Source organism: Trichoderma asperellum, chromosome 5 (assembly GCF_020647865.1).
Source record: "Trichoderma asperellum chromosome 5, complete sequence".
NCBI lineage: Eukaryota > Fungi > Ascomycota > Sordariomycetes > Hypocreales > Hypocreaceae > Trichoderma > Trichoderma asperellum.
Window position 1 is genome coordinate 2,207,921 of NC_089419.1, and position 21,284 is coordinate 2,229,204.

At 51.1% G+C, this 21,284-nt stretch overlaps 10 protein-coding genes across 11 annotated transcripts; 4 read left to right on the plus strand and 6 right to left on the minus strand.

Moving 5' to 3' along the window:
- The first annotated feature begins 257 nt into the window (after nucleotides 1-257).
- On the plus strand, nucleotides 258-2,272 carry TrAFT101_008887 (uncharacterized protein). The gene has a single exon (XM_024902441.2). It carries the CDS (start codon nucleotides 446-448, stop codon nucleotides 1,952-1,954), a length of 1,509 nt encoding a protein of 502 aa, XP_024761690.2. The 5' UTR covers nucleotides 258-445; the 3' UTR covers nucleotides 1,955-2,272.
- On the minus strand, nucleotides 2,091-3,771 carry TrAFT101_008888 (60S ribosomal protein uL4). Its single transcript, XM_024902440.2, has 3 exons — nucleotides 3,717-3,771; nucleotides 3,413-3,637; nucleotides 2,091-3,255 (listed from the first exon to the last, which is right to left on the minus strand). Exons 2-3 carry the CDS (start codon nucleotides 3,615-3,617, stop codon nucleotides 2,402-2,404), a joined length of 1,059 nt encoding a protein of 352 aa, XP_024761689.1. The 5' UTR covers nucleotides 3,618-3,637; nucleotides 3,717-3,771; the 3' UTR covers nucleotides 2,091-2,401.
- Nucleotides 3,772-4,009: 238 nt separating this feature from the next.
- On the minus strand, nucleotides 4,010-7,218 carry TrAFT101_008889 (uncharacterized protein). Of its 2 annotated transcripts, none has more exons than XM_066128462.1 (2): nucleotides 6,868-7,218; nucleotides 4,010-6,788 (listed from the first exon to the last, which is right to left on the minus strand). In XM_066128462.1, exons 1-2 carry the CDS (start codon nucleotides 6,936-6,938, stop codon nucleotides 4,217-4,219), a joined length of 2,643 nt encoding a protein of 880 aa, XP_065984581.1. In that variant the 5' UTR covers nucleotides 6,939-7,218; the 3' UTR covers nucleotides 4,010-4,216. The 2 variants fall into 2 exon arrangements, with proteins under 2 accessions (XP_065984581.1, XP_024761688.1); XM_024910562.2 differs by having other exon boundaries at nucleotides 4,010-6,810.
- An 817-nt stretch (nucleotides 7,219-8,035) lies between these two features.
- TrAFT101_008890 (uncharacterized protein) lies at nucleotides 8,036-9,018 on the minus strand. The gene has a single exon (XM_024907898.2). It carries the CDS (start codon nucleotides 8,792-8,794, stop codon nucleotides 8,315-8,317), a length of 480 nt encoding a protein of 159 aa, XP_024761687.1. The 5' UTR covers nucleotides 8,795-9,018; the 3' UTR covers nucleotides 8,036-8,314.
- Nucleotides 9,019-9,600: 582 nt separating this feature from the next.
- On the plus strand, nucleotides 9,601-11,539 carry TUF1 (translation elongation factor Tu). Its single transcript, XM_024902439.2, has 3 exons — nucleotides 9,601-9,967; nucleotides 10,031-10,059; nucleotides 10,139-11,539. The coding sequence occupies exons 1-3, from the start codon at nucleotides 9,790-9,792 to the stop codon at nucleotides 11,270-11,272; spliced, it is 1,341 nt and encodes a 446-aa protein (XP_024761686.1). The 5' UTR covers nucleotides 9,601-9,789; the 3' UTR covers nucleotides 11,273-11,539.
- Nucleotides 11,540-12,119: 580 nt separating this feature from the next.
- Nucleotides 12,120-12,523, minus strand: RPS29 (40S ribosomal protein uS14; the record flags this gene model as incomplete). Its single annotated transcript, XM_024907897.2, has 2 exons — nucleotides 12,120-12,315; nucleotides 12,462-12,523. The coding sequence occupies 2 exons, from the start codon at nucleotides 12,521-12,523 to the stop codon at nucleotides 12,120-12,122; spliced, it is 258 nt and encodes an 85-aa protein (XP_024761684.2).
- Nucleotides 12,524-12,825: 302 nt separating this feature from the next.
- Nucleotides 12,826-14,335, plus strand: ERP38 (Protein disulfide-isomerase erp38). Its single transcript, XM_024910561.2, has 2 exons — nucleotides 12,826-13,543; nucleotides 13,614-14,335. The coding sequence occupies exons 1-2, from the start codon at nucleotides 13,030-13,032 to the stop codon at nucleotides 14,201-14,203; spliced, it is 1,104 nt and encodes a 367-aa protein (XP_024761683.1). The 5' UTR covers nucleotides 12,826-13,029; the 3' UTR covers nucleotides 14,204-14,335.
- Nucleotides 14,265-15,156, minus strand: TrAFT101_008894 (uncharacterized protein). Its single transcript, XM_066128463.1, has 3 exons — nucleotides 14,902-15,156; nucleotides 14,600-14,714; nucleotides 14,265-14,541 (listed from the first exon to the last, which is right to left on the minus strand). The coding sequence occupies exons 1-3, from the start codon at nucleotides 14,941-14,943 to the stop codon at nucleotides 14,450-14,452; spliced, it is 249 nt and encodes an 82-aa protein (XP_065984582.1). The 5' UTR covers nucleotides 14,944-15,156; the 3' UTR covers nucleotides 14,265-14,449.
- A 146-nt stretch (nucleotides 15,157-15,302) lies between these two features.
- TrAFT101_008895 (uncharacterized protein) lies at nucleotides 15,303-18,246 on the plus strand. The gene has a single exon (XM_024907896.2). The coding sequence runs from the start codon at nucleotides 15,556-15,558 to the stop codon at nucleotides 18,079-18,081; it is 2,526 nt and encodes an 841-aa protein (XP_024761681.1). The 5' UTR covers nucleotides 15,303-15,555; the 3' UTR covers nucleotides 18,082-18,246.
- TrAFT101_008896 (uncharacterized protein) lies at nucleotides 18,225-21,131 on the minus strand. Its single transcript, XM_024899764.2, has 2 exons — nucleotides 20,720-21,131; nucleotides 18,225-20,615 (listed from the first exon to the last, which is right to left on the minus strand). Exons 1-2 carry the CDS (start codon nucleotides 20,983-20,985, stop codon nucleotides 18,737-18,739), a joined length of 2,145 nt encoding a protein of 714 aa, XP_024761680.2. The 5' UTR covers nucleotides 20,986-21,131; the 3' UTR covers nucleotides 18,225-18,736.
- Nucleotides 21,132-21,284: the final 153 nt, after the last annotated feature.

A 21,284-nucleotide genomic window follows, 5' to 3' on the forward strand; every position in this document is an offset into this window, starting at 1 on the left:
AGGCCTAACGACTGCTAAAAAGAAGATGTCCAGCGGGTAAGCTACTCCAAGGCCAAGAGGGGTAGGCGGTGTGCTGCTGCCAGCTAGGCACCCGATGTACCTGGCTTTGACATGGAGCCGCGGTCCGGCGCCAAAACAGGCCATCCGGATACCTACCAAGTTACTGAAAGCACTTAGTGACTGCGAGGTGGCTGACATCATCCGACGCCGGCATGTTCTCATGCGACTACTATTTGATAGATCCGATCTCCAAGTGCCCGCTATTATAAATCCCGTAGAGTGAATGCATCGCCTTTTCTTCTTGCTATAAGACCGGCAATGCAGCCAAGCAGACGCTCGCTCGCTTGTTTGGGCACCATTGCCCCGATTGTCTAGTACGATTCTGTCTGGAACAGGGACATCCATCTTGGTGCTCCATATTGGGTACTAGAGATTTCTATATTACATGCATACTGCATCTGCTGATTCCTGCGCCGTCCAAGGAGAGACAACCAATAGCATGGGCTCCATCTTGTCAAGCCCTGCTGTTGGCACCGCGGCCAGCAGCTCGGGAGTGACAGCAAAGCAGCAACGGCAGCCTTTCCACGTCAAGAAAGTCGCCATCATCGGGGCGGGGCCGGCTGGCCTGGCTGCCGCCAGATATCTCATGGCCCAAGGTGCCGTCGACTCCATCACCATATTCGAGCAGCAGGATCAAGTCGGTGGCGTCTGGTACTACAGCAGCCTTGCGCCGAAGGAGGTGCCTGTGCCGCAGCAGGATCCGTTCTGGGGCCCAGAGCCGTCCATCTGGCCTGAAGGAGCACCAGCGCCGATTTTCCCCTCGCCCATGTATGAGAGGCTTCATGCAAACATCCCTGGATGCCTGATGCAGTTCCATGATACGGCGTTTCCGGCAGACGAATGGCTGTTCCCCAAAAGGGAGGCGATTCAAGATTATCTTGTCCGATATGCTGGAGATCTGAGGCATCTTATCAAATTCCGCCACCAGGTGACGCAGGTCAACTTGGAAACTCGAGATGGCAGGGACCGATGGCATTTGGAAGCATCATCCACACTGAATGATGGTGAAATCGTTCGGGACACGTATGATGCCGTTGTCGTCGCCAATGGCCACTATTCAGTGCCCTTCATACCTGCCATCAAGAATATACAGGAGTTCAACGAAGCCCATCCCTCGGTCATCAGCCATTCGAAGCAATATCGAAAGAACGAACACTTTAGAGGGAAGAAGGTTGTGGTCGTCGGCAACGGGCCGTCTGGTCTCGACCTGGCTCTTCAAATCAACCAAGTGGCTGGTAGGACGCTCATGTCCGTTAGACACGCTACATCGCCCGATAAAATTTCTCACATCGGATGTGAAGAAGTCCCCGAAATTGTCGAATTATTACCAGATCAACGAGGCGTTCTTTTTAAAGATGGAAACAAAGAGATAAATATAGATTATATTGTGTTCTGCACAGGGTTTTTGTTTGGCTACCCTTTTCTCAACAGCCTCGGCCGCAAGATCATAACTTCTGGGCGAGGCATTCATGGTTTATACCAACACTTGTTTCTCATCGAGCATCCGACATTGGTTTTCCCAGCCTTGAATATGAAGTCTGTTCCATGGCCCCTGGCAGAAGCCCAAGCCGCGGCATTCTCGGCGGTATGGTCCAATGATCTAGCACTACCCTCCGACAACGAGATGGAGAGATGGAGCAAAGAGCTGGAAGAGACACAAGGAGAGGCACTACACATATACCCGGAGTTGGGAGATGATGGCAAGCACATCAACGAGTTTTACGACTGGGTAACCAAGGCGAAACATGTCGGCAAGCAACCTCCGCACTGGGAAGGCGAGCAGTTCTGGCAGAGGAAACTAGCTCCACAAGCCAAGACTAAATTTGAAGAGGGTGGATGTAAAGCCAAGACTCTGGCTGATCTTGGTTACCATTATGAACCTGACAAGGAATAAATGAAGATGCAGATGGGTAATTCTACTGCGGTATAGAGGAAAAAAACCGGAAGAGTTTAGGGAAACAACTCTTGGATATAAGAACAGAATCATAGATTGTAGACATCTACATTAGATCTTAGCTTAAACTGATCTTCTTTTTCTACTGCTGAAAATTTGTGACAAGTCACATAATACTTTATATAGCATGCACTGTTGAAGAATGGTATATACTCAGGGGAGGAAGAAGAAGATATTGGTTCAAATCATCAAAAAGATGACTTGTTCGTAAAAAATCACATTGTTTAGACACACGCTGTTAATAAAGTCAAATCTCTTTTCGTCTTTTTTTCATTCAAAGAGCTCAACCTTCCAGAAGCCATTACGCCTCGATATGAAACCATGATATATCCCTCCTCCAAAAACCCATTGTTCTTAACTTGCTGCACACCCAGAAAGTTAGAGTATTTATGCCTGCTTCTTCTGAGCCTCCTGGGAGAAGACCTTTGCGTAGGGGTTCAGGCGCAGGAGGACCTGCTTGTTGCGCAGAGGGTTCTTCTTCTGGACGGCGGATCGTCGGGTAACAGCATCGCCCTTGGGGCCGTTGAGGGAGCTCTGGATTTCGCTGCTGTTGATCAGACGAGTAAGGTCGGCCTGGGAGACGACGTTGGAGGGCAGGAGGAAGTCCCGCTTGTGAGCAGAAGGAGTGGTGGTGGAACCGTAGATCTCGTCAAGAGCCTTGAAAGCGGCAGAGGTCCAGACGATGAAACGGCCGAGGTGACCACCAGGGGCGAGCTGGAGGAGGTTGAGGGCAGAGACGGGGGAGGTCTCAACACCGGGGATGTTGCGGAAGCCCTTGACGAGCTCCTTGCCATCGACCTCGGGGTGGTAGACAACCAGAGGACCACGGCGCTGGCGGTGGCGGCGGCCACGGAGCTTGCCCTTACCGGCACGGAGCTTCTTGGAGTCCTTGACCTTCTCGAGGTCAGCACCGGCACCGACAGCCTTGAGGAGGGCGAGGGCAGCGGCAGTGCGGGCAACGGAGCTGCCCTCAACGAGAGCAGAGTCGACAACCAGGGGAACCTCGGGGACGGTCATGATCTGGTGGCCACGGGCGAGCAGAAGAGGGGCGGCAGCAGAAGCAGCCAGGGCAGAGCAGGTAGCATATCGCTTCTGGCCCTGGTTGACCTTGACGTGCCACTTGCGCCAGACCTTGGTAGGGGCGAACATGCGACCAGATCGGCACATGTTACCGAAGGCGGCCTGACCAGCACGGTGAGTACCGGAACCAGAGACACGAGGGATACGGGCAACGGCACGACCTGAACGATTCAATACAGTCAGTACAGTTCTAAGCAAATTTCGTCGGCGGCGCGTTGAGGCTCTTCGCGATAGCTGGGCAGAAAAAAAAAATTTCATAGTCCCTCCTTATCTCGATTGCATCTCAAATTCTGCCCCCAGTGATCCCAAGAAACTCACCAGTTCCCCAAGACTCAGCAGAGGTCTGGTGACCGGCCTTCTCGCTGACAGCATAAGGCTGGCGCTTGTTCTTGGCCATGCCAGTGTGAACCTGCTTCACGATATCCGGTCGGATAGGGCTGGCGAAGACGGCGGGAATGGTGTGGGTAGCTCCAGAGGGAGCACCATCTTTGCCGATGATAGTGACGGTAGGTCGGGAAGCCATTGCGATGGTAGGACTAGGACCTGATGGAGGATGCAAGAGTTAGCAACTTTCAAAAGGCGAAAAGGCTGTGTTCAGAGCCCAAGATAGAGTGCAGCATACCGTGGTCGTCGGGCTGGTCGAATTTGGCGATGAGAGGTGGAAAGTTCGCAGGCTGCTGGACCCGCGATAAATTTCACTGAATTTTCCTTGCAACGAATTTTGGTGGGCGGAGACCCTAACTGGTGGGGTACGTACCTTAGCGAGTACCTAGCAGATTTGTGGCTCACGTGATTGCTCTTTTGGCAGTTTTTTGGGACAGGGTTATTAGGCACCATTCCTCATTGGGAGACGGCTTAATAGTGAGAAGCAAAAGGTTGCTTGAAAGGTACAGTATATTGTTTTACATGTAGTATTAAGCACGTCAGAAGCGTCAAGTGCTGTAGTACTTGGCAAGAGCTTGAGTTTCTAGGCTTATTTCATGCATCTATTGTCATCATGCCATATTGCTATCATACATCATATTCATGTATGCCATCTTAATGATATGAGCTTCGCTATGCTTATTTCCAACACAATAAACTGACCCTCTAATAAACGATGTTGTTTTTTCCTGCTCCGCTTTATTCCCATCTCTTCCACTCTCTGCTGAGTTTATCAATCTGTTCGTCTGTCCATGCGCTATTGCGTCCATCTCTTACTAGACTGAGAAATTTGGCGTGTACGTCCTTCTCGATCTTCAACCTCTCTCGAGCCTTTCCCTCTAGATACTGTGGATCATTGTTCCTGCAAGCCCTCTTGAAAACGTCTCTCATCCTAGGAGAATAGAGTTGGCACGTTGCAATGGGCAGCTTGGTCGGCTTCATATAAAAGTTTTGAGCAATCACGTTGTCTTCTGCGCGCTGAGGCCGAACCACGTCTTCATAGCATTCCCCACAAACCGTAAAATCCGGTAGGTACTCCATCACGTACCAATAACCATCGCTCACGCGGCGGTCCTCGCGACACTCGTTCAGAGTGCTCAATCGCGTAAGCATCATGGAAAGGTCACCGACGTCTACCTTCCGGTTGGTCACATAGCTCTTATCCGATGTGGTTTCAAAGGCATCGAAGAACAGCACAAATTGTTTCCGCTGAGGCGTATATTGTAGAGAGCAAGAGTTTCTTGAAGGCTCATTCCGGGGATCAAGTGGAATGAATACCCCTGTAAGATTCGGGAATAAAGTCTCTACTATCTTCGCGCATTGATAGCAGACTGCAAATTCGGGCACCGGCCGCCTTGTATATGGATCCTTTACAGTGTACCAAACCCGTGTTACTTTGCGTTCGACGGGGCACGGATAGCTGCGAGAATCGAACATGACGCTCGCAAGATGATGAAACAGCTGCAAGTCGGGTACCTTGTGTTTCAACGTGAGCAGCCAAGCTATCTGGTACCAGGGCGATGAACCAAAGTCGCACACAATTGCGTTGCCTGTTGGCCGTAGGACTGGATGGAAGTGAGTCCGGTACTGGGTGTCTGCAAACACAGCGCCATAACAATCAGGACAGATATTGAACTCGGTCCTGGGGAGTGTAAGCCAATCCATCTTCCCGGCTACCGGTTCTTTACGCTTGCATTCTGGGATGTACGGAAAGTCAGACTGCCCATCACGCCCTTTGCTCTCAGAGTAGCGCCGGTATGATCCAATTGTTTGGTCCGGACGCACTCCGGATTTATTTGGATCAAATGGAGGTGGTTGCCAAGCTTTCGTCGTCACAGACGGCTCTTTATAAGTTGGAGATCTAATGACCTTCTCATCTGGCGCCACAAGTTCATCATCAATCCGCGGAATTGGTGGCATTGAAACAGGTGATGCACTATCCGCTCGTGATTGCCGCACAACTTCGCTTCCTACTGACTCCTCTGGCCAAGCAACAATGGCATCGTCATCGTCTGGATAGGGAAGGTGAATTGCTGGGGGCATTCGATCTTCTTGAAGCTTCTTCTCTTGGCTGATTGGGAAAGTAGTTGACATGCGGCGGTTAGGCACCCAGTCATCTGGAAGCCCCAATGAATTCACCGACGAAACTGGCATCGTTGGAACTCTAGAAGGAGAGCGAGAATTTCGGCCACTGGTGCCACCTCTGCGTGATGATGCAACGGATACACGGTCCTCGTCATCAATGATAACCGGGCTTTCCCTCCTATAAGAGTTGCTAAAGGTCTCATTCCGCGGAGAATTTTGGTCCTTTGGCTTGGACGGTGAGGGAGCTCTCAAGCTTTCGCTCGCAGGTGGCTTATAGGAAACATAACTATCTCTCAGGAGGTCATCTCGAAGGGGTCGACTGCCATCTAGAGGACGAGATCCGTTTACGCGATCATTTGACGTAGGCCTTGACAAGGGTTCGAAAGTTGAGTTCGGTCGTCCCTCCATCGACGCTGTCGCGCTTCGTCTATGATATCTGTCTTCATTCCTTCTACCCTCGCTTGGTTCGCCCAGGCTCACGCTACTATGCGTAGGCGGTTGACCATATCCTTGGTAGGTCTTGTCTCGGCCGCTCGAGCCATGCTTTGTTACTTGCGGCGAAAGATACTCTTCCCCATATTTGCGATGTGCCTGCGTGAACTCCGGACGGGGGGCGTTAACGGCAGATCTGCTTCGATGATGGCTTGGTACCCGGTTCTCGTTCATGTCTGTCTCTAGCCGAGGCAACTCTTGCCTGCTTCCCCGCCTCCCCAGTTCTGGAACAGAGGCGTCAAGACGATCGTATTTCACATTCTCTGACTCGTTAATCTTTCTTCTACTATGTGTTTCTGGAGAAGAAGACGAAGATATCGGCGCCTTCTTCTTCTGACGGAATTTATCTTTATCTTTGGAAGCCTTGTCCTCAGTCTCGCTCTCGGGTACGCTTGACGTAGTCGCGCCTGGTACAATAACAAAGCGACGCTCTGGATTGTACTCAAAAACTTCTTCCAAGACTGGCAGTTGGTCAACTTCCCCTCTCGCCTGCGGTTCTTCGTCAACAACAGGCTGAAAGCAGCTGCCAAATTCCTTTGCAAGGGAATCAATCTCATCCTCGACACTGGGCGGGGGCGGGTTTGAGTTGCGGAAATATGGAATGTCATCGTAATATCGAGGCGCGAGACGAGATACAGGCGGTTCTGGCGGCGTTGATAACCGCACAGGGCGCAGCGGGGAATCGACAGACGCGCTGCAAGGTTCAACGTGGTCAGCTATTTGCTTCTCGATCAGAGAGGTTCAGGCAGCTATCCATAGGTCTTGGTACGTACGAATAGCCATGCTTGGCCCTTGAAGTGGTGAAGTACCCCGTCTGGAGCATATTCTCTATAGGATTGCTCATTCTGATCCGTCTTTGGGCTGTCAAGCCACGGGGCGTCTAGATTCTATTAGATGCTGGGATAGAGCATCACAGCTGCCCTATGCGACGCGCTGCCAGTCGGTCGGCCAGAGCCCTACGTGAGCGGTGTCGTATGCCCACGATTGAGCTTAATGATAGGGACCAGTATCGAGATCCAATGACGAACGAGGCGCCCCTGGGCTAGGCTGGCAAAGAAATCCGGCTTCCAAAGAAGTAAACCACAAAGTTGGGCAAGAAAATCCACAAGACGTCAGCGGTGCTTGATTTAAGATGATTCAGATGACATCGGTGGTGGGGTCTGGGCTGTATTTCATTTAGCGGCGTGGCGGCCCGCTTTGAGGGGTCCCGAGCGCTGTAACTGCCTAAGGCAAGCGCTATATCAAGTAACTGGCAGCAACTGATTGGCCTTGTTGCCACCCTCGTGCCCAACCAGCCCAGCCTCTACCCTGTCGAAAAATACCAGAAGCCTAGTACGAGGCTGTGCTGTATGGGGCAGTGAGAGTTTGCCATCTAAAAAGATACTCATTACTGTCGCTGAAGTCCGAAACATGGGCTTCTCCGTCTCTCGTGTTGTTGACAAAAAGTGTTTAAGTTATATTCGCAATCGACCGATTAAGTTGGCACACTTGTTGCACCTGCCGTTATTACTTAGTAGGTACTGCACATGGTAGCATCGAAGCTGAAAACAACTTGGCCTAATCTCGCTCTCTTCTTCGGGTTTCAAAAGCTGTACTGGGCGGAATTCGGTTATCTATACAAAGTATTGAGTTTACATTTCTTTGATCGGCGTGGGGGTCGAGATTTTGGTGGCTGTAATTTCTCTTCACGCTCATATCAGGCCAGGCTGGGCATGCTACCTACCTGTGACTTATATACTACTATCTAGGTACATACCAGGTTGACAGTTCATATGGGGGCTGCAGCGAGGTTGCTTGATGGGCATATTTGGGAGGCCTTTGCTGCACCACCGCCTGAGGAAAGGCTCACCTACCTACTAGTAGGTAGATATTCCCGCCACATTTATTTTGAGCCCTGCTCCCAGGCATATACGGGTTTCTTCTTCTTCACCTTGAGTGTGAATTATGTGATTATTATTATTATTATTATTATTATTCCAATTTCATGAGACCGTAGCGTATAAATTAGGTATAAACATTTTGTAAGACGTAATGCATGATAAGGCCACTTTGGCCACATCCACCCAACCCGACTTTTGAGTACTCCGAGCTTTTAGACCCCAGCCCCATTACGGCTCCCAGACAGATTGGTATGCTTGCAACAAGGAGTCTCAATAGCAAATATACAAAATCAGCAGGAATCGAATATGATTGTTGCCGGCCCAGCCAATTTGCCCTTGCTCACTCCAAGAGGTCCCTGACGTCTTCGTCGCTCTCCTCTTCATACCGTCGCTGCTCCTCGGCTTCCAGAATCTTCCTCAGAACCTTCCTCTGCCTGACTCGTGCCTTTGAGCCCCAGTCAGCCTTGGATCCGTCGGCACCCTCATCGGCGTCTACATCTTCTTCCACCGAACCCAGGCCACGCAGGTCATTTGGCGACATTTTAGCAACCTGCTCTTTGGCGTATTCCTTGTCTTTCGCATCTTGCTCTTCCAGCTTCTTGACAGCATGCTTGGTTGAGTATTTGATAATGTGCGGTCGTATCAGCAAGTATGTGCATACAACCATGATGAGGCGAAGCCAGCCTTGTGTGGACATGTCGCTGAAGCTCTTCTGGATGTTGTTGGAGGCATTCTGCCCGAACTGAGATAAATGACCAAGAATAGACTGAGAAGACTGTCCGTCACCGTCCTGGTACGGCTGGTATGACTGAGAATCCATGATATCAAGAGTAGCGGGCAGCTCTCATAAAGGGGATGAGGTGAGACTGGAGTCTTCCCTAAGGCAGGCAGCAGATGGCCAGATGAATGAAAGAAACCTCTTCCAGTGAAAATAGAAAAGGGGAGCCAATTGGAAAAGGGAGGCAAGGTGACCTCTTTATAGGGGATGGTGAAGGTTTGTTGAAAGATGAAAATGTAAACGTAGTCTCAGAGGAGGGATGGCGGAAGTTTTTGTTTTAGACACCGATGCTGCAAATTCGCTAGTGAGCACGGCGTGCTCCGGGCTATTTCTCCGAGACTGCCGGTTGGACGTGGCGGATCCGATGAGCGCCATTTACAGTACATGTATAGAAGCTCAACGGGACCCATAGCGAAGAAGCTTTTGCTTTTTTTTTTCTTCTGAGCGAGACAATAAGGGGGGGAAAAAGCCGAAGAATACATTGCTCTATAGCATCAAATTTCGGTTTTCAGTAATCAATTGACTAGTGACAACTTTTTTTTTTTTTTTTTTGGTTCGGGACTTTCATGTTTTCAATCGGCATGAAGTACTGCGATACAATGTTCTCCGGAGTTTCCTGACCGCAACCTCGAGGCTTCTTAAGCAGCACGGCAACGCCGTTGGACCACTTGCTTTCCCCCCATATTCCTCCTTTCCGGATCAGTATAATATTTGCAATCCGGCCATTCGCCCAAAAGGTTTGATATAAATTCTTAATTTTAACTCCTGGAATGCTACATTACAAGAATATTCGATAGGTAAGGATACTGTAGAGCTACATCAACACATGTGAATCACGTGATGGCCATATGCAGTCAAGGCGGCTCAATTGGGATAGCGTGAAAGCGCTTTATACTGGGAGCTCATAAAAATTTCGTCTGTACTTTGTACCCCGGAACGCCTGATTTGAGACTCTGTTTTTTCCCCTCCCCCACTGTCCAAATATTTTTTCTTCTTCTTTTGGCCTGGCATTGTGTATTTAATATTGGCGGCGCAACATGTCGACTGCATTCAGATCAATTGCTCCGTTTCTACGGACGGCCCGATATGGCCTGAAGTCCGGCAGTGTCAACCCTCTCCAGGCTGCGCTCAAGAACAACCGCAGTGCGGCTGGTGTTCTCAACATCGCTCGTACATATGCTGTTTTTGAGCGAACCAAGCCTCACGTGAATATCGGTAAGGTGCCTTTTGCAATGGGCTATGAGTAGAGATTTTGTATTAATCGAGGCGTTGTAACAGGCACTATTGGCCATGTCGATCACGGAAAGGTAAAGTTCACTGAAGCATCTTATAAGACCGACTCGCAAACCAAGATGACTTGACACTGACCCATTCTCGCTACTGTAGACTACCCTGTCCGCTGCCATCACCAAGAGGCAAGCCGAGAAGGGCTTTGCCAACTTCCTCGACTATGGCTCCATTGACAAGGCTCCCGAAGAGCGAAAGCGAGGTATCACCATCTCTACTGCCCATATCGAGTACTCAACGGAAAACCGCCACTATTCACACGTCGACTGCCCTGGTCACGCCGATTACATCAAGAACATGATTACTGGTGCTGCCAACATGGACGGTGCCATCATTGTCGTCGCCGCCTCTGACGGTCAGATGCCCCAGACCCGTGAGCACTTGCTGCTTGCCCGACAGGTCGGTGTCCAGAAGATCGTTGTCTTCGTCAACAAGGTTGATGCCATCGACGACCCCGAGATGTTGGAGCTTGTCGAGATGGAAATGCGTGAACTTCTCAGCACCTATGGCTTTGAGGGAGACGAGACCCCCGTCATCATGGGCTCTGCCCTGATGGCCCTGAACAACCAGAGGCCCGAGATTGGCCAGACCAAGATTGACGAGCTGCTCAAGGCCGTTGACGAGTGGATTCCCACTCCCGAGCGTGATCTCGACAAGCCTTTCCTCATGTCTGTCGAGGATGTCTTCTCCATCTCTGGCCGTGGTACCGTCGTTTCTGGTCGTGTCGAGCGTGGTGTCCTCAAGCGTGATGAGGAAGTTGAGCTTGTTGGCAAGGGTATTGAGCCCATCAAGACCAAGGTTACTGATATCGAGACCTTCAAGAAGTCTTGCGAGCAGTCCCAGGCTGGTGACAACTCTGGTCTCCTGATTCGTGGTATCCGTCGTGAGGATGTCAAGCGTGGTATGGTCGTCTGCAAGCCCGGAACCGTCAAGTCTCACAAGCAGTTCCTTGCTTCCCTCTACGTCCTCACCAAGGAGGAGGGTGGTCGCCACACTGGTTTCCACGAGCACTACCGACCTCAGCTGTACCTGCGTACATCTGACGAGTCTGTCGATCTGACCTTCCCCGAGGGTACCCCAGATGCCGCTGGCAAGATGGTCATGCCCGGTGACAACGTCGAAATGGTTGTCACCCTGACGAACCCCAACGCCATTGAGGCTGGTCAGCGATTCAACATTCGTGAGGGCGGCAGGACTGTGGCCACTGGTCTGGTCACCCGCATCCTTCAGTAAATACAACTAACGATTTAACAACCCTAGAACAGCGTGGAGTTGTTGGAATGAATAAAAAAAGGACAAAAATCGTCGGGAAACTGGGAGACGACAAAATTGGCGCAATACTTCGGGCCATATCTCCTAAATCTGAGCCACATGTGCTCGTGTATAGTTGTAGGGGGAAGCGGATATACTACAAACAAAATCTCCACTACGCTTCTTCCTTAATGTCTTCATATATCAATGTACTTTAGACGGATGGTGGAGGCAGGAATAGATGTGCAAAAATACAAAAGCTTATGATTTACTCTTGTCTCGTCTGAAACAACTAGAATGTTGGGTAGTAGTAGCATACTAAAGCATTATATTCCAAAGCGGAAATGCTACAGCAGCGTTGTATGGGGTATCTTGCATGAAATGTTGCGGGTCAAGTCATTCGTATTCACACATATTTGAGCGACATCGAACATGACTCCTTATAAGGATGGCCCTTTACGAGAATTGCGACGGGGCAAGTTTTTTCTTTTCTAAAAAAACAATTCGATCCATGGCATTCATAGGTATTCGTCTCATCATCTCTCAGGCATACAAGATGCACCAACGGAAAAAAGCGGACGCAGCATGAAAATTTATCGAATGCAATGGTATTCGTCTATCCTCGGAGGATGTTCGTCAGACGCACGATCTTTTCTTAAAACCAAGCCATCCATTAAACTCCGGTTCCAAGCGGCCGCCCTCCGAGTGCTTTTTGTGATGGCCATCAAAAACGCAGCACGCATCCGTCAATCCCTTGTCCCCTTTGGAAAGCCCCCTTTTCACACAACAGCTCCTTTATCGGTACTAGAAACACGCACGGCCACGTTAGTCACTGCTCTCTCTGATGTCTCGAATTCCATATCCAATCCTTTTCCTCATGTCCTCCGTCTCCTAGCTCCTTTCCATAGGTCTTTGAGGTGCTTACCTTGTGGAAACCAATGTCCTTGGCCTTCTCACGGAAGCATTGACGGCACAGGTCAAGGTCGTACTTGCGGATCAGACCAGCCTTGTGCTTGCAGACGCGGCTAAAAGAATGTCCAGTCAGCGTTCGTGTTTCATTGTATTGAATTTCGTCGATCGCCCATTTCCCTCCCAATTCGACACTCGGCTGCAGGCGTGCAGTAAAGAATCCTCCAGCAAAGGAAAAAAGGGTAGATATCAGGCGTCATACCATTGGCGAGAGCCCTTGCCGTAGTTTCGCGGGCGCGAGTTCCAGACGCTTTCGTGAGACATGATTGCGGTTGTGGTGGTGCAAGATGGTGATTTCGCGAGGGCAGAAGTGGGCGGAAATTTTGTGTGAATTTTGCGATTGCCTATCCACCAACCGATCGGAGGGTTGCCAGCCCCGGCGAAGCGGGCCCACCAAAGCCGGTAGGAAATTTGGAGAGTCACGTGTACTGCTTATCATCACGTGTAGTAACTTTTTATCTGATTTTCGATAACGCAAGCTTCGGTGGGCCCATTCTCGGTGAGAGCACCGCCACTAGCTTGGCCGAGCTCCCCGCTGTGCCTGAGCCAACCGCACTCCTTGCATTTGGCGCAAGCTGTCCTCTTTTTGCCGCCCTTGATTTCAAAGCACTTGTCTCGGGGCGACTGCCGTGCTACCACGATTGATTATAAGTGGTTTTCTAGTTGGGCGTATAAATCACCACCTGCTTCTCCATTATATCCAAGCTACAGTTGATTTTACCACTACTGGAGCACCCCAGTTTTGATATTACGTCTTTTCCTAATTCGTCATGGTTCTCATCAAGAACCTCGTTTTCGCTGCTCTAGCGGGCTCGGTAGCTGCCAAATCGGCGGTTATCGATCTGATTCCGTCCAACTTTGACAAGCTGGTCTTCTCTGGAAAGCCCACTCTTGTCGAGTTCTTTGCTCCCTGGTGCGGCCACTGCAAGAACCTTGCCCCCGTTTACGAGGAGCTGGCTCAGACCTTTGAGTTTGCAAAGGACAAGGTACAGATCGCCAAGGTCGATGCCGACGCTGAGCGAGATCTTGGAAAGCGATTTGGCATCCAGGGATTCCCTACACTGAAATTCTTTGATGGAAAGAGCAAGGATCCGGTCGAGTACAACTCGGGTCGTGATATTGATAGCCTGACCAAATTTATCACTGAGAAAACTGGTATTAAGCCCAAGAAGAAGAAGGCCGACCAGCCCAGCGATGTTGCCCACTTGGATAACAAGAGCTTCTACGAGACTATTGGAGGAGACAAGAACGTGCTGGTGTCATTCACTGCCCCTTGGTGTGGTCGTAAGTGTAAACCCCATGTATGCTTTCATCTAGTGATTGCTGTATATTTACCGTCAATTCTTTTATTTAGACTGCAAAAACCTGGCACCTATTTGGGAGCAGGTTGCCCACGACTTTGCCAATGATGACAACGTTGTGATCGCCAAGGTCGATGCCGAGGGTGAGAACAGCAAGCAAGTCGCCGAGGAACAGGGCGTTCGATCTTACCCCACTATCAAGTTCTTCCCCGCTGGCAGCAAGGAGCCCATTGCCTACGAGGGTGGCCGACAGGAGGTTGACCTTGTCAACTACATCAACGAGAAGGCTGGCACTTTCCGCACTGAGGGAGGTGAGCTCAACGACAAGGCCGGTACCGTGGCGTCTCTGGATGCTATTGTGACCAAGTTTCTTGGCGGTGTCTCACTCGTCGAGGCTACTAAGGAGGTCAAGGCCGGTGTTGCTAAGCTCAACAACTCCGTAGAGGCCAAGGCTGCGGAATACTACGTCCGTGTATTCGAAAAGCTGAGCAAGAGCGAGCAGTTTGTCACCAAGGAGCTCACAAGACTCCAGGGCATCTTGGCCAAGGGCGGTCTCGTTGCGGGTAAGCGAGATGAGATCCAGATCAAGGTTAACGTCTTGAACAAGTTTGCCCCCAAGGCAGAGGAGAAGGATGAGCTGTAAGCTATTATAGTTGTGAAAAGCGTAAAGTATAGTATATATATATTTTTTTGTCTACTATCAAGCGGAGAAAACATCATGGATTGTATGAAGCCATTTTTTACAGCTATCAAGACAAATATATAATATATCAAGACAAAGATCAAAACAAAACCTCCAGTAACTCCGTGACCACCTGATGGGTTCACTGCCTATTTGAGCCGCCATAAAACTCACTACAAGTCTCGGCTTGATTTCTTCAGTTCATCATCAAGATTTGGATGAAGAGCTTGCTTCCTTGTTTTTCTTGCTCTCTAGTAGAGCAGCTTCGAGGCTATCGAGTCTGCGGGACATTTCATCCACTAACCTCGCCTATTAGCACATTTTGAGCTCCTGAGTCTTCCAATTCTTTATACTCACTTTTGGCGAATATCTCGGATGATACACCAGACAACTTATTGGACAAGGTGTTCAAGAGATCTTCAACGGCCGCTTCAACGGCCCCTGTGACATCCGCATTTCCTTCCTCGCCATTCTTTCACCCGTGGTTAGCTGATCTGTTGCAGGCCATGTAATTGGGTTCAGATTTTAATAGTAAATATGGAGTGAGAGACAGAGTGAATTAGAGAGAAAAGAGCGTGTTGGGCGCGGATCAGTGGCTGCTACATCCCTGGAGATACTTTCAGAGCATAGAGGGGAGAGAAAGAGTAAAACAAACGTACAGCAGCCGGATTTGAGGCGACAGAGTCACGGTTCGATGCCATGTTGAAGATGGGGATAAAGGGTAGCGCGGGATTCGCCGTGGATCTTTTGGCAGGCAATAGCGATCAGAGTTGCTCCAAATATGACGCGACCCTCTTCCTATCTCTGGAGCTAGATGCGTGGTTTCGATCTTGTATGGCTTTAATGTGGATTTGTTGGCTATTTTGAGCTGGAGTTTCGTTCCAAGGAAAAGGGAGGCTTGAGAGGTTGTCAAAGGACGCCACGAAGAGGAATGTGAGAGCATGAGCATGAGCACGAGCACTACCGGCCCGCATAGACTTTTAGCCCACCGCTAAAACCGGAATCTTGCGACAGCGGCTTCCAGCGCTCAGTAGCGACACTAGCTCCCTGCAGGGCACCCCCCTACAAGAGCTATGCTCGGCCCATGCTGTAGCTGGCTCTCCGGGTATCGCTGACTGATGGCGTTGGATGCGGCTACTCTCGTCACTCCAAACCTCGAGCACCGCTGCCAAATCCAACAACCCCCCCAACATATATTCTCCTGCAGACCCAGCCGATTCGAAGCGCCGTTGTCTTGACAACATTCGATCTGGGACAAGTATAATGATAGCGGTATAGCCGATTCCGCGGTCTCGACCACTGCGCCGGGCAGCATGCCGCAGACAAACCAACCCCACACCTTGAAGTTCCTCTTTATCATCTTCGTCATCTGGCTTGTCTTGCCCGATAGCGAGTACCAAAGCCAGTCGGTTGCTTTGTCCGACCTCATTCTCTCGCGCCTTTCAGACTACCGCGACGCCCTTGATGTGCTAAATGCGACACGATGGGGGGACTTTGCTCCTCTAGAGGCAAACCGTACGGAGGGTGACGACGCGAGCTCCCCCAAATATATCAACTTGACGGGATTTCGGGAGGAAGATCACTTTTCATGGCAATACTTGAACAAGTTCCGAGAAAGGGGCCTGAAACTCAGCCACCATGCCGTCCCCGCAGTTGGCGGCAATGAGCTCTGGGATGTGGCAGAGGGTGAGCCGATGTGGGCAAACGCCTCCAGCGTTCTTCTCGGACAGTGGGTGCGTCGTCCAGATCTGAGTCCAAGGACACCTGGCAGCTACAACCTTAGCCGAAGTGTGCCTTCCATGCACTGGTATGCTGATAAATGGAACTGGGATCGTAATGTGACCGGCACAACTGGGCGAATCCATCTGCGCCTGGAAGGCAACAAGACAATAACGGGATACGAACAGCTCTCGAAGACTGATGCCCCCCTCGGCGGAGGCCTGATACGCAATGTGAAAGGGGTAGTGACGATAGAAGATGAAGAGGGATCAGGAATCCCCTATGAGACGCGTCTTTGGGGAGTGCATTGGCCACGGCAAGGGGTAATTATGATGACGACTACGAGCGAGAAATTCGACGGCATCTTTGGGCTTCCGCATCTCACACCTGGGCCAGACTATTTCCAATCTAGCCAGAGGTTCCTAAACCAGTCCCTGGCGCACACTATAGCTACAAAGAAGAAGAACATCTATACCGACCAAAACATACCATGGAACGCGGACATAGAGAATCCTCTTCACACTCCAAATCCTTCTCCCCACTGCGAATTCATCATGTATGCGCAGATCCATCCTCCAAGCAGACAGAGTCTTGGCCTCGGGGCCACTGTCTCTAAAGGCGAAAACGTGGCAGACATTATACACACAATCGAGTCAGAGCTGGAATCTCCGCTCGGTGTGCCTATCCAACGCATCCCAGAACTCCACATGTCGGCGGTGATATACTCGCCAGACTGCTCATTTGTCTTGGAGACGAAAGGGCCTCCAGACTTCCTGCCCGGCGAGGCTAACCATTTTGTCGGCGTGAAGTCTGAGGTTCAAGTCACCAGGATCAATCAATGGCTCATTACATATGCGGTATTGGTATTTTTCCAAGTCATGTTGCTCAAAGACCAGATGAAGGAGACGTACACACCGTCTACCCTCGGCAGGGTCAGCTTTTGGACAATTAGTGTAATGGGCATTGTCGATTGCATGACCTTTTGTGCGGCTGCTACCTGGGTTTCCACGGCTCAGAGCACCTTCTTACCGACCCTGACGCTCATGTTCACGTCACTTATGTCTATGATGATTGGGGGGAGCCTGCTTGCCAGAATTCACGAGATCCAAGCGCCACAGCCCCGTACTCGCCGAGAAGGGGCAGCTGGATCAAACAGCGGCCAAGCCAGCTCGACCGCTTCTGCACCGCTGACGCCTAACGCAACGGGCACAGGACCCATTCTCCCTGGGCCTGTGACAGCAGGACGTGGCGCTAATCCTGATCCCGCTGCAGCAGCAGCAGCTGCTGCTGCCAATATCGCAGACGGCGCCGCGGCCGTACCCGGCGCTGCCACAGCTACAAGGCCGCCGCCACCGCCTTCGTCAGCTCAGACATTCCAATCCATCATTGGCCGATATTTACTTTTGGTCCTCTTCATCTCTTTCGTGGGGTTATCTTCCATGACGTGGTATGCGACGGCACGCTCATGGTTCATCAACATCTGTGTCTTTGTCTATCTATCTATGTGGGTTCCGCAGATATACCGGAATATTATCCGCAACTGCCGCCGCGCCCTGAAATGGAAGTTTGTCGTCGGCCAATCCATCCTCCGCCTGGCTCCCCTGGCGTATTTCTGGCTCGACGCAGACAATTTCCTTTTCGCTCGGACTGAACCGCATTCCTTTCTGGTGCTCTGCCTCTGGGTCTGGCTGCAGATCTTCGTGCTGGCCACGCAAGATATCGTCGGTCCGAGATTCTGCGTCCCCAAAGACTGGACGCCGGATGCGTGGGACTATCACCCGGTGTTGCGGGAAGACAACGTCGAGGCTGGGGCCTTGCCTATCGGGTTGAATCCTGAAGATAGTCCAGGCCATGATCGTAGGCGGAGTAGCGAAGAGAGGGATAAGCCTCGGCCCGGTGGCGGCGTTACGCGGACCATCGATTGTGCAATCTGCAGAGAGTTGCTTGAGGTGCCTATCGTCAAGGCTGGGGAAGAAGACATGAGTGTGACGGGGGTGTTTGCTAGGAGGATGTACATGGTGACTCCGTGCCGGCACATTTTCCATACTGCTTGCTTGGAGAACTGGATGAAGTTTCGGCTGCAGTGCCCGATATGTAGAGAGGACTTGCCTCCTCTTTGATAAATGAAGTAAATGTATCAAATAAATTCAAGTTATAATGGAATATAACTGGCCTAATGAGGACGTTTATGACACAAGAGATGGTGAGAAAGCATTGTATCAGTGTTTCTCTTTTCCTTATTTGCTATAGACTGCAAGGTGCTGGACGATGGGTATTAATGGCAGTGTTTTTGTTTATTACATCTCCACTAACTAGTAAATTTCCAACCATGTAGCAACATAGTAGTAGTAAATGTATGGTTCTTTATATGTGCGTCAACCTCAGCTTTTTCTGAGCTTATATCCTTTTCCCTCTTCCCCTTAAACTCCTTGTGGTGGAAAGAGAAAAGTAGAAACAATCGCTTGGCTCATGCAGATTCAATCTAAACAGATGAGAAGAAAAAATAACTGAAAATCAAAAAGGAAAAAAAAAAAGAAAAAGAAAAAAAAAAAAAAAAGACAAAACGGAAATGAGTATGTATTCATATGCTGCGTAGCATGAACGTGCCACATTCATGGTATGTTTCATTCGTTCCCTCTGGTAGGTTCGAGAAAAAGATTGGATAGAATAAATGATCCAAAGAAGAAGAAAAAGTAATGTTGAATAATGTAAACGCAGATGTGGGAGGAAGACGCCTTTTCTGTTGGCTGGCTGGCTGGCTGGCTGGTTGTTGGCTCACCACGAAATTCGGGTTGTCCTATGTCGTTGGTCATGCATCCCTTGGCGCGCATCTCGTGAGCCCACCGTCAAGTCGGCAAACCTGGCGCGCAGGTCGAAATCGACAGATTGCACCATGACTCTCTTTTCCTCCGGAATCGCGGGCGTCGCCGGTTTGTCTGCATGGGCTACTTGAGGCTTCACATCATCATCATGTTGATGGCGCGTGTCTGGGAAGGCGTCAGCCTCCTCGAGTTCCATGATCCACTGGCCAATGTTGGCTGCCAGCTCGCTGTCCCACATGCCCTCGCGTCGGGCACTGCTCCTCAATAGCCGGATGGATTCTCTCCTGACGACGGGATCTCGGCATTTGGTGGCCACGACGAAGAGGGGCGTTACGATGCCGAGGTCTGCGGAGAAGCTGGGCTTGATGTTGTGGGTGTGGGATGTTCTGTTGTGGGTGTGCTGTTGCTGGCATCTTTGCGGGTCGGGACAGCGATCAGGGGCTGCTCGCTTCTCATCGTCGCCAACTACCTCCCATCCTAGGCTGACAATCTCCTTGAAGTGTGGGAGGAAGTTGTCGAATTGGACTTCTGTCTTGCAGAAAATGGTCAAAAAGACGATCTGGGTATTCATGTGAAACATCTTCAACGCCGAGATGGCCGATTTCTCCAGGAGATCTATGCCAGGCTGCAGCCGTGATTGGAAGATGGGTTCGAAAGCCTTGGTCCAAGAATCGATTTGAGCTTGGAACGTCGAGCCCAGCTGTAGCCAAGACGGCGGTAATGTGTACGACGGTTCTCTTCTGGCAGCCTGCAGGTGCTCAATGAACCTGAGCAGCATTTCGCAGAGCTGATCGGAAGCAAGGCGTGCTTCTCGCAGAGATGCGAACTCGTGCGGGATGGGACTTGATGGCTGTGGCGAGCCTGAATCTGAGAGAGGAGAAGATGGATCGTTCAAGCTCTGAGGGCCTAACTGAATTACATAGGGATGGGGGAAGTGGAAGGCCATGTCATATGACTTGGCCTGGATGGCGAATCGTGTGAAGATGACCAGGAGGTCCTCCTCAACCCGTTCACTTTGATGGGGATTTTGGGCCCGGTCATGCTGAATACGAGCCAGAAGGCGCAAACCGGTCTGGATCTGAACAATGGCCTGCCTATGGTCGCCAATAAAGGAGTCGAAGCAGGCCAATAGGACGCTGGCCATCAGCCGGGTCTTGTTGGTTGATATCTTGTCTCCGCTGAGAAGAAGCATGGCGTTGCAAGCCTCTGAATACTTCCTGACGGCAACTTGCCAATGACACATGACAGACTCCATCCGGCTCATGGCACCAGGGAGTGGCGCTGAATCAGGCTCGCACGACTGCTCGAGCGTCTTATACAAGGCACCTAGAGCCACCACGGCGTGCCGGATGGAAGGCTCGAAGTGACACTCCTGGAGAAGGCGCTGCGTCCAGAAATTCATGTTAAAGTACCCAGACAGCTCTGACGCCGTCTGCACCCGGAAGAGGTCAAAGTACAAGCTCTCGGTATGCATCAGGGCCAGGCTGTGAGACGGCTCATACAGCAGGGGCACCGCGCCGCCAGCGACCGCGGGATTGGCCTGGCGCTTGCGACGATTCGCTCTGCGCGGAGGCAGCAGAATCGTGTGGCCGGTCAGCAAGAGGCTGGCCGTGGTTGAGGCACCCGCCATGCTGGCCATGCCGCCGGTTGGCGCCGGTTGTAGATGCGGCATGCCGGCCGACGGAGGAGCCAGAGGCTTCGGCGCAATGCGGACATCGGCGGCGGCAGACATGGCCGTTCGGCTGGGGGGCGGATAGCCGACGCACTCTTTTTTGCTACGGATGCATTGCGAGCAAGACGGACGCTTCTCATCACACTTGATGCGTCGCTGTCTGGAGGCGCCGAGGCGGTTAGTACATGCAGGTGGTCTTGACGGCGGGAGGGGGGTACGTCTTTCACAGTTTCCTGGGCCCGGTTCTTCTTCAAGCAGACTTACTTGCAGTTCAAGCATCCAGTCTTGACTTTGGGGTTGCTTCGTCGCCCTCGCTTGGCTGGTTTTGTTCCATCGACGCTGCTTTCTGGAGCATCTGCCGGGACTGGAGCTGGAGGTAGCTGGTTGTTAACGCCGCTCTGTGGCAGCGCCGAATTCATGTCTTCAGGGTCGGGAGAGCAAGTTGGAGTTGCATCTGGAGTCCGGTACGAGCCCTCGCCAGACGACGCCATGGCCGGCGACTTTGTAGATTCTTGGCTGGGAGCAAACATAACAAGGGGGGGGTCGAGGCCGAAACGTCAAAGCTTGCGTTTGCAATGCTGAGGCTTCAAGCCAGGGACAAACTTACTCTATCCTCACCTTGAAGCAACAAGAGGAAAGGAGAGGAAAGAAAGAGGAAACAAGTTGGGTGAGGAGCCCTCAACAATCGATGCCAAGAAGCACGGGTCTGGATACTATCTCGAGAGCCAGCTTGGCGGGGAGCTAACTGACTTATAGCCTCTCCTCTCTTATCCCGTCAGTTTACTGGACCCAGGACCTTTTCTCGATTGACGGCAGTCATGGAGCCCAG